General features: G+C 51.0%; 1 protein-coding gene across 4 annotated transcripts in view; it reads right to left on the reverse strand.

Moving 5' to 3' along the window:
* The window catches only part of Samd11 (sterile alpha motif domain containing 11), a 19,352-nt gene extending 10,405 nt beyond the window's left edge, over positions 1-8,947 (reverse strand). For 2 of the 4 annotated variants that reach the window (XM_037203318.1, XM_028891397.2), the window contains exons 1-4: positions 7,954-8,942; positions 6,838-6,929; positions 3,665-3,846; positions 3,014-3,064 (exon numbers count right to left, since the gene is read on the reverse strand). In XM_037203318.1, coding sequence (XP_037059213.1) covers positions 3,014-3,064; positions 3,665-3,846; positions 6,838-6,929; positions 7,954-8,470 — 842 coding nt within the window. In that variant the 5' untranslated portion in view covers positions 8,471-8,942. Of the gene's footprint in view, positions 1-3,013; positions 3,065-3,664; positions 3,847-6,837; positions 6,930-7,953 lie in introns of all 4 variants that reach the window. The other 2 variants (XM_028891398.2, XM_028891400.2) reach the window with 2 other exon arrangements.
* Between the last annotated feature and the right edge of the window lie 1,589 nt (positions 8,948-10,536).

The raw sequence follows: 10,536 nt of genomic DNA on the forward strand, positions 1-10,536 counted from the left end.
CTGGGACTTGGTATAACAGCATTTAGCTTGTTTTCTGTGTTTCTCTCTCTTGCTGAGTCAGCTGAATCCTCATCCACAGAGCCCCGTAGAGGAGAGGATGTGTAAGTAGGAATACCTTACCCTGGAGTTCTGTAAGCACCCCCACATCAGTAGAGAAGAAAGAAACAGGAAGCCAAAGCCAGGGCAGGAGCAGTGGTTCCCAGTGCTCAGCACGTGCCCTCCATGGCCCACCTGTGACAGAGCAGCCTCAGATTCTGGCAGAGCCTCTATGAAGTGACCTAGGAATCAACTCTGAACCTCATTAAATAGCTCCCAGCCCCTGACCAGGGTGACTGGAGCTGGGCTAATCCAGGGCTGGCACCTAAGCAGATCAGTTTCATCAGCAGACATCTCAGAGGGCCCCAGCCTAGAGGCCCAGATGTGTTCTTCCCATCCCAGCACTGTAGGCCCAGAGGGCAGGTGGGGGTGTAAGTATGTTATAGGATTAATTGGCATGAGGCTCATCCCCTGCATCCTCATCAGTGTGGGGGTGTCAGAGAGAACTGCTATCTCAGCATGAGGAGGGGGTAGAGGGCTGGCTAGGCACAGGCTGAAACAGCTACAGAGTGGTTCCCATGGGGATTTCCTTCTAGTTAGGAAGTGAACCAGTTTCTAGAGACTCCAGGGAATGGGCAGAAAGTCTGTTCTCTGTGAATACAGCCTGGCCCACAGAAGGAAAGTGAGGTCTCCTGCATCTGGAAAATGCACCTGCACCTGTATCTGAAAAAACCTGGTGACAAAAATCAGAGTCACTAGGCACTGGAATAGCATGATTCCATGAAGTGATATCTGGTCAGAACAGGACTTGAATTTAGCATCCACCTCCCATTCAGCCTTGGTAGTTTGTTCTGTGTTCCCAAAGGTGACCCATTCTGAAAACCTGTTCCTATAGCTTGGTCATTCACTGAACAAATTATGCTCATTTTATACAGATCTGAAAAAATTCCACACATACATGGCTAAAATATATTAATTACGCCCTTAGCATTATGGCATGAGGTTCTTGAAGCCACAACTCACCCTCTGCTTCCCACTGCATCCTACTACATATTATGGACCAAGCCCGGGAGTATCTCAGGAGGTTGAGGCATGGATGAAGAGACAGATGGTCATGGAAGAATCAGAATGCTGCAGGGGGAGGATCATGAGGAGGCCAAAAAGAGAAAAAGATTGGCCTAGTATGCCTTCTGGGGTCTCCACCCTATTCTTTTGTTGTTATCATGAAATAAAGACTTGTTCCCCTCTCTGTCAGTTTAGGGATAATGAGGGGCCAGAGGCTATGCTGCCCAAGGCTTCACAGACATAAGGGGGAGTTATAACTCTTGCTTGATCCAAGCAGGCAGGTGGTTCACTGCAAGGTTTGTCAGAGGATCAAAGACAATGGACAGACGGATCGGTGAAACACGTGAACAAACAAGTGGAGAGTGACACACAAAGATGGGTTCATGACAGGAAACTAGAGACAGAAGAATGAGTAGACAGGCCAACAAGGCAAAACAAAGAACCAGGTGGGGATGGCACAAGGCAGCTGGTCTTGGCCATCTGCAGCCCTTCTTTTCTAGACACTGGATCCACCAGTAGGTAAGCTGAAGGCTGTCAGTACTCCTGGCCTTCTGTCTTCTCCGTTTCAAAAGAATCCTGGCTCTCGGGACTAAGGGGCTTCTTGAGGGGCACCAGGCTGCAGTTGTTGACACTGTGACAAACTTATATGGGCACATCCTCCCTAAAGCCTTGTGAATGTGAGGAGGACCACAGAAGGTAAGAACTGCTCCTGGAGGAGAGGCATGGCCACCGACTTCCCTACTGGCCTTGCTGATAAATTTATCCTGCAGCATGTAAAGTAAAAGGCTCATAAAATGTCATCAGTGTTCATGATGGTTTATAAAAAATGATCAGCTGAGCTGGCAACTCCAAAATTAGATGGAAATAAGTTTTAAAGATGCTTTTATTGTAATACAACCCCAGAATGCAGGTGTTGTCAATCACACAAATAATAACACATCTGAAAGACACCAGAACAGACATTTAAATGTGACTGGCCTGGGGCCTGGCTACCACAGCTCTGGCCACAGGAGGCTAGTCCTGAGACCACAACTCACTGTTGGACTTTTCCTGATGTATTCCCCTTGTAGGCCCTGGGGTAAGACTGGACCCCACTAGCCAGAAGCCACAGCTGGGCATACTCATCAGGAACTGGGAGACTGGATCTTCCTAACACTGGAGCTTCCTTATCTGGTGACTTCATTTTCATCTTCTTGCTACATCCTGCATTTGCAGCCCCCACCATGCTACCATATCACAAATCCATGTGTTCCTGAGAAAACACCCGACCTGATAGGTGGGGGTTTCTCTGAAAGGACCCTTTCAAAACATGCTTCCTTGGTGAAAAGCTTTCTGTGCCTTCTTTCCTGAAGACAAAACCTAATAGGTCTAGCATTCAAGGCCCAGATCTTTAGCCTCCATCTGGCCAAACCTGCCCTCATATCTTCTTCCCTCATTCTAACACAACTTTGCAGAACCCCTTTGCCCCAGTGAATTCTCATACTTTCTTCAAGACATCATTCACATATCACCATTCTCACCTTCTGATCCATTTCTGGGAAGGTAAGCAGAGAATATTACAGTCTCATCTTCGAGCAGATGGATACAAATGGACAGTCCATCAGGGACAGCATATACTCAAGGTCTAGGTGTGCTCTGCTCAGAACCTCTGCCTGTGCTACTTGGTATATGGGATGTGCTTGGCTAAGGTGGGATCCTGCCACCCACCTCCCAGGTTGTGCAAAACACATAGAAAACCTGGTAGATACTCAGCTCACGTTGGTTCATATTGGTCAGAATAATGAATAAGACAGGAGTCTATAGACAGAGGAGAGAGAAAAGGCAGGCAGCATAGAACTTATAATCAGGCACAGCAATAAAACTCCTTGTTGCCTGTGATGTGTGTAGAAGCCTCACAAAGTTGGACTCCTACCTGCAGGATGTTTCTCTGAAGGAAATATTCACATCCCAGTGTGTGTGGACTCTGAAAAGGGAAAAACAGAGGGTCAGCATGGCTCCAGGAATACACCTGGACAGAAGGGTATACATGAATCTGATTCTAGCATCCTGCTGTACCAGTAGTTAGGGCAGTGGCTAAGAGGCAGTGCCCCATGCCAAGTTAAATGTGCTTCAGTTCCCACGGGCCAGTCCAGAGTCAGCTTCTGTATTTACCAGAAATGAATGAGGACAACAGTCCTGACCTCTCTTCACTTTGAGCACCTAAAGTAGCCTGGCTGCATAGTTGGAGAGGGAATACAATGTACTGAGGCTTCCTCTACATGGTGCTTATTCTACTGAAATCAAATTCCTAGTTGCTGGAGGTGTTTTACCCAGTGTGAGATCACACCAAGGAGAAACCTCATAGCAGCCACCTGAAGGAGACTTGGAGCATCAGCCCAGGTTGGTACAGGCTTCTGGGCCCCAACTGTCACCAACCCATTCCCTAAAATGACCCCTGCACAGAAGTAAAGTGCTTGGATGTCAAGAAAGGTTCCTGCCTGTACCTAACTCACAGTGTTTGCAGACCCTTGACTTTGATACCCCACCCCAAGGTAGCCTCCTGGCCTGGCCATGGAACAAGTACCTTCTCTTCATGATATGGACATGTGGATCATCCTCCTGCTTCAGGCCTGGCTGCTGCCTACAGGCTGGGCCAGTTCCATCACTGTCACCATCGCTGGCTGAGAAACTGGTGGTTCTTTCTTTCTTTAGGGCATGTGTAGGGGGCAAAGTGACTATTCTCTTGTCAGCCAGCCGTCCCCGGTTCTAAGAAGGTGGGAAGGGGAGGGTTAGAATAGGTCAGGCCTTCAGTGTCCAGGGCCTGGGCCAAAGGTGCAGAAGCCCCATTGCTGTAGACCAGCACACAAGGATGATAGTGGGGACCCACAGGCTCCAGTCCAATTCTTCTCTGTAGGCTCAGCCTCAGTGATGGCTCACCATACAATGCCTTTTAACCCCATTTCCTTTCAAGGGTCTGGAATCTGCCGGGATATGTATGCAACCTGGGGCAGGGTTCTATTCCCATTCTCTCTATTCATTGTCAAACAGAAACATCAATCAGCAGTTATTTTTCTTTTATTTCTTTCTCTCCACCCCACTCCACCCCCATTTCTGAGATACTGGGCATGCTAGGCAAGTGTTCTGCTGTCTAAACAGTGTACCACTCTGGGCTCTGTGAGCCACAGTCTCGGCTGCATCTGCCCTCAGGAGTCTTTTGGGGCCTGAATTTGGTTACTTTCCAGAGTAGGTGACATGGACCCTGTAGTACCAAGTCAGTGGTGTGAATCACTATGGCCTGAGGGCTGGCCTCAGGACAAGATGGTTATTTTTATGCCCCCCCCCCTTTAAGATCTTCTTGACTTTTATTCTGCACTGTTCTAGGAACAGCAGAGTGAAGGTAAGGCTGCAGAGGGGGAAACCATTCATTATGCCTGGGATTTATCCTACAGACACTATACCTACCAGGTTGGTGTCCCAGGCCTCTGTCATTCCACAGGCTTGGGAAATCATTTCTATGAGCTCTTGCTTTTCTCTCAATAAGAGAAAGAAACAATTTTTTTCTCCCATACAATGGGAAGAAAGGGGCACAAGAGCCATGAGACTGTCACTTGGAAAGGAGCCAGAGCCAGTTGGCTATTGCCAGCCTCAACCCCATGACATATACAGCTGGGAAAAGTGACCTACTTGCACCTTCCACACTCTGAGGGTACCACGGATTGGATCTTGGGTGGAACCTGGGGGATGACCCATGAGAAATGGTACCAAGGACTCAGATGGCTATCTTGATCATACCCAAGGACTGAGAATATAGTACAGTCCTTTATGTACTGGAAATGTCAGCCAGCCCTGCTGCTTAACATATCTGAAAACTTGAAAACATATCTGAAAACCTAACCAAGATCTAGCCCTCTTCATACAGCGGGAGGGGTGCCATTGTTCAGGGCCTCTGATTTATGTGCACATTGTATTCAACTACTAGAATATCTGTGATACTGATACATACTTGTGGTCCTGATTGTGGGGTACAGGAGACAGCTCCAGTGTGGGAAAGGTGAGAAGGTCTTTCTAAGAAGGAACCAGGCTTAGGAAAGTTGGCCTCAGGTCTGAGTTGTCTCCTACCCATGGTAGGGATTGGGAGCCCCAGACAAATAGCAGGCCCATCCCTCTCTGAGCTGCATATTTCCCACTTGAAGTGAGAGGGGCACATGGCTACTTGTTCCCCAGTCTTGTAGGGGTACTCAACAGGCATTGGTTTGTAAGCATGATTCCTCCCATCCAAACAGAAAATAGAGCCCTATAAACCTAATGAGGACCCCTCTCGCACCAGCTACCTGCAGGGTGCAGCAGTGGAGAGACTTTGGCCTCTGGTTCCAGCAGCTAATGATGTCTGTATTCACCTACATGTTTTGTGAAGCTAGTATGTGTGTTAGCCTGAGGCTTTTGGCCTGTATTAGATCTGGCAGGGTAGGCATGTGGCTCCCCTTCACCTGCCCCACATTCACGAGTTTGTGGTTTCTCAGCATGCCCCTCAGGGCCCATAAGGATGCCTGACCACTAGCCCAAATAAAACAAACTTAAGGTGGCCAATTGGGTCCTATCACGGTATCTCTGCCTCACTCAATCCCCTGCAGAAGGGATGCTGGGTGAAGACAGGTCCAGCCCTAGTTCAACATCAAGATCCTTATTGCCCTCCCCCAGGGATTACCTCCTGAGGTAATCTCCTTTTCAAATGAATCCCTCAAACTCTTCTTTCATAAAGGCATGCATGTTTGATTCCTAAACTCTCCTGTTCTTCATGTTTTCAAAACATTGTCTACCTTTGGTGGGATTCTCTAACCAGTTCCCAACTTCAGCTTACTAGATACCTATACAGACTGCCCTGACCAGGCTATTCCATCAGGACACTCAGACATTTAGGCACATGCTGGGCAGGATTCCAACTCAGCACCCCAGAGACACAGGTTGCTCACCCTCCAGCCTGGGACTACCCCAGATCACAGTCAAAGCAAATCAGTACTGTCATGCCTCAGAATGAGCTCAACCCCACAATCACCATCACTCTCATGTGTGCCAGAGGATTTGGTGACCTCCAGATCTGGTCCAAGGAGAGTTCCAAAGCCCAAGTGGAATGACATGATTCAGGAAAAAGACTATGGACCATTCCCATGATTTGAGTAGAAACAGTTCCAAGGGTGGAAGAACTGGAAAGAAGTAACTCAGTGTTTAAGAACACTTGCTTCGAATTCGAGGTCAGCCTGCTCTACAGAGTGAGTTTCAGGATGGCCAAGGCGGTTACACAGAGAAAGCTTGTCTCAAAAAAACAAAAACCCAAACCACCACCACAACAACACTTGCTGCTCTTGCAGAGGACCTGGGTTTGGTTCTAAGTATCCACATGGCAACTTAATGCCATCCTTAACTCTAGTTCCAGGGCTTCTGACTCCCTCTCTGGCTTCATAGGCACCAGACATGCATGAAACAGACACACACATAAAACAAAAAATAATTCTTAAACAACAACAACTCACCCTATCTCCAACCTGGAAATGACTTCTGCACCTGGGATTCCTTCTTTTTCCCAGGTACAGTCTGGGAGAGTGCCAAGTAACCCAGTGGCCTATTTACTTTTCTCAGATTCCTCTAGCACATCAGCAGGGTTGAGGTTAGGATTTTCATTCCCAGACAACATAGTCACCAGTTTTGAAGCAGAAACCCAGCCCTTCTGCCCAACAAGCTCCATCTTATCTCATATCTCACCACGGGCGAGGATATTCTACAGCCTGGACAATCGCAGATCGGGGGGTGCACTTGCAGGATCCCCTTGGACATAAGCGTCTTCAGACTTTTCCCTGCCAGGAGACCAAGCAGAACACTTGAGAGAGAGGCCAGGTGCAGATAGCATTTGCATGCTTTTCAGGGGCATAGCTGCAAGGCCAGATCTCCCTCTCCCCCCCCCCCCCCCGCAAACTGTGCACGAAATTCACAATGATCTTTCAAATCCACCGTGTCCAACCTCTCATCTGGAATTCTGTCTTACCCTTGCAGCAGCTGCTTGAGAAATGAGGGAACTCTGAAACTCAAATTCTGAGCGAGTGCCCCTGCCTGACCAAGGGATTACTCCCCCCTCCCCCGTGGCCCTCCTCCAGCGCTCCACTCTCTTCAAACTGGTCCCAAGGGAACTCATGGCAGAGGCTAGGTAGGTTGAGCCCTGATGAGGTGAGAGGTGAGAAGGGGATCTGGCCTGCTTCTTCCTACCTCGCAGGAAGAGGCAGCGTTCACAGGGGGCGTGACTCCCTAAACGGAACGCATTCAGGTCCCTAACTTTTTAACTCCTGGTTCAGCGCTAGCGCTTACTGAACCCGGTTCAGGAGCCTCCACATCGCACCTTTGGACCCACGATCCAAACAGGCAGTGGCTGACAGTATCGCCAGCGTTGTTAGGTTCCGTTGCCCCCACCTGCCCACACAACCTCCACTAGCGCGCACTCCTACCCTTGCGGCATGTGCGCCCCACCTCTCCAGTTAGGAACCGCTGGCTAGGCGCCTAGGGAGAAGAGGCGTCCCTCCCATTGGCCTCTCCCGAGTTCCGGTAAACTTCCCTTGCCTTCAGGCCTCGCAGACCCGGAACCCTAGAGCGCTTTGGCCTGGGCTGAAGGGATCCAGGAGGCTGAGAAACCACTGCTGTGTCGCCCGTGCGTGGGTGGGTGGACTGGCGGAGCTTAGGGTGGGGTGGAAGAAGGGTATCTCTAGCACTAGCCCTGGAGCGGCAGCGCCCCCTCTAGGCTAACGCTAGGTGTCCCAGGTGGCAGAATGAGGAACCTGGGGAACCGAAGAAGAGGGACAGCGGCGCCTGGAGCCCCCACCGCGGCCGCACCTTTGTGGCGGATGCTGCGCTTCCAGTCTTTGGCCGTCTCGCGGCCGCTGACGAACTGGAACTCGTTCGGTGTGAGCCACTCGCCCCGGTGGCGGATAGACGGGCCCTTGCTGCCCTGGCAGAGTTTGCGTACGTAGAGCAGTGCGCGGTTGGCGCCGCACTCCACCTCGATACACGGCTCACCGTTGTCTAGTAGCGGCTGGAAATCCGGTGCTGCGGCTGCAGTAGCTGAGAAGCGCTCCAAGGCCAGCGGGTCTCTGGCCAAGTAGAGGCGAGGCGCGGCCTCGTGCAGGTTAAGGTAAGCGCGCGGGGGGCGGAGTGAAGGAGCCAGCAGTGCCTCGTAGCCCAAAGCTGAGGCGGGCAGCGAGGCGGCCGGGGGCAGGGCTGCTGCAGCGGGCAGTGGCGCCAAGTAGGCGGGCAGTGGTGGCAGCGGCAGTGCGGCCAGGGTCGGGTGGAAGGTAGCCAGGGCCAGGGCCAGGTCCTCGCGGCCCTGGAGCTCCTTTTTCACTGCTGGCATGGCACTCAGATGGAGGTTTTCTGTTGCCTGCTCAATTTATTTTGGTTGGAGTTGAGTCTTGGGCCGGGAAGCCCTAGATAGAGCCTGACTACGCACTCACTCGGCGGGCTACTGTGCCTCAGTGCTCGCCGCTGATGCAGCCGCCTTGCTGGCCGCCGGGTCTCCCTGGACAGTTGTCTGGATGGTTAGCTGGGCCTCGATCGCCTGAGGCATGGTGCTCCTGGAACTGCCTAAGATCTTGGCCACAGCTCCTGGGTCCTAGGTTCTGCAGAGCGTCACAAGTCCAACTGCACTCATGCCCAGGGCCAGTCCTTGCCTCAACACTAGCCAGAGCTATGCTGAGCTGGGCAGTGAGAAGTTGCGGAATCGCCAGTCCTGCTCGTAGTACAGCTAGGGGTTCTTAGCCTCAGCCCCGCCTTCCCCCGCCCCCCAGCTGCCCCGCCGCACACGGCGTTCACTGGAGGACTTGGAAGACCGGCCGCCGCCGCCGCCGCCGCCGCCGCCGCCGCGCCGCCGCCGCCGCCGCGCCGCCGCCGCCACAACTTGGCCCATTTAAACCGCCCTGGCGCGGCGGGCAGGCGCGGGCTCCGGCGGGGGGTGCGTGAAGGCCGACTGGACTCCGATGACATGGAGGTCGCGGGACAGGGCTGCAGCCACTGGCTTCTTCTCCCCAGTGGGGAGGATGAAAGGAGACCCTGGGGTGTGGGTGCTGAGTGCAAGACCCCAGCTCTGGCCTAAGGGAAAGTAGAGTAACCTGCAGGATAGGTGAGTGGGCTTCTGCTGAAAATGGAGCTGGATGGTCCCATTTTCCCTTGAGTGTGAGCCTGCTCCTCTTCCCCTTAGACTGCCTCTATGTATCTGCAGGGGCTGGATTGTGGAGTGTTTGAGTTCTGTTCATAAGTAAGAACATCACTTTTCTGTCAGTTTTCTTTCACTACCGGTTTCTCACCAAGTTGGTACACTGGATCACTTATTGCATATTCTCATTTTGCAGATGAGAACTTGAGATAGGTTAAGCAGTTTTTGAATGACACACAGCTGTTTATGATGCCTACCTCCAGGGCAAGCAGAGTCAGAGTCATGGAATGGGACAAGGAGGCATTAATAGAGTCGGGGTGGGAGTAGGGGATGGTGACAGTTGGCTCAGCAAATGTGTGCACCAACGTATTCCTATCCTCAAGAGCTGCAAATCTGGGAAAGAGGGACCTGCTCTATCTATATTCACCTTGATATTTTGGAGGGAGCAGATTAGCTGGATGACTGGTTCCTGACCCTCTCTCCTTCATGTTTGTGTGGAATCAAGATCAGCATGAAGAGAAACTGAGATATCTTGTGGCATTGGTATTAGCTTGTGAGAGAGGCGTATCTGTTGGTGTGTCATGTTGGATACACTAGAAAGTGGCCCATTTTTCCTCTCTGTCTTCTGAAATGCACCTGGCATCCTCTGACTTTGTCCTGTGGGTCTGAGATGGGTCACAAGCTTTTCTGTACAAATAACCTTCTTCAAGGTAGGGCCTGGAGTGAACCTGCCTCTTGCCACCTCCTCTAGTGACCCAGCACCAACTGGTATGAAGCTTGTAACTGGGGCAAGTCTTCTTTCCTCACCAACCATGGGCCTGCTTCATCCATTCCCAAGTTGTCTTGGAGAGTGAGATCTGCACATGCTCTGCTCACATGAGGCATGTGCTAGGAGTCTGGAAAGCCCTTGCACTCTATTTTTTCTTTCTTTTTCTTTTGTTTGTTTGTTTGTTTGTTTGTTTTTAGACAGGATTTCTCTGTGGGTAGCTCTAGTTGTCCTGGAACTTGCTCTGTAGACCAGCCTGGCCTCAAACTCAGAGATCTGTCTGTCTCTGCCTCCCAAGTGCTGGGACTAAAGGCATGCACTACCACAGCCCAGCCTCTTCTAATAATACTCTTTCTAATAATACTATTCTTCATATAGTGGTCTGTTGGTGCCTCAGGGGATAGATGGAAGTAGGTGACCACTCCTTCCTTCCTTCCTTCCTTCCTTCCTTCCTTCCTTCCTTCCTTTCTTTCTTTCTTTCTTTCTTTCTTTCATAATTTAT

Source organism: Peromyscus leucopus, chromosome 2, assembly GCF_004664715.2.
Source record: "Peromyscus leucopus breed LL Stock chromosome 2, UCI_PerLeu_2.1, whole genome shotgun sequence".
NCBI classification, from domain to species: Eukaryota; Metazoa; Chordata; class Mammalia; order Rodentia; family Cricetidae; genus Peromyscus; species Peromyscus leucopus.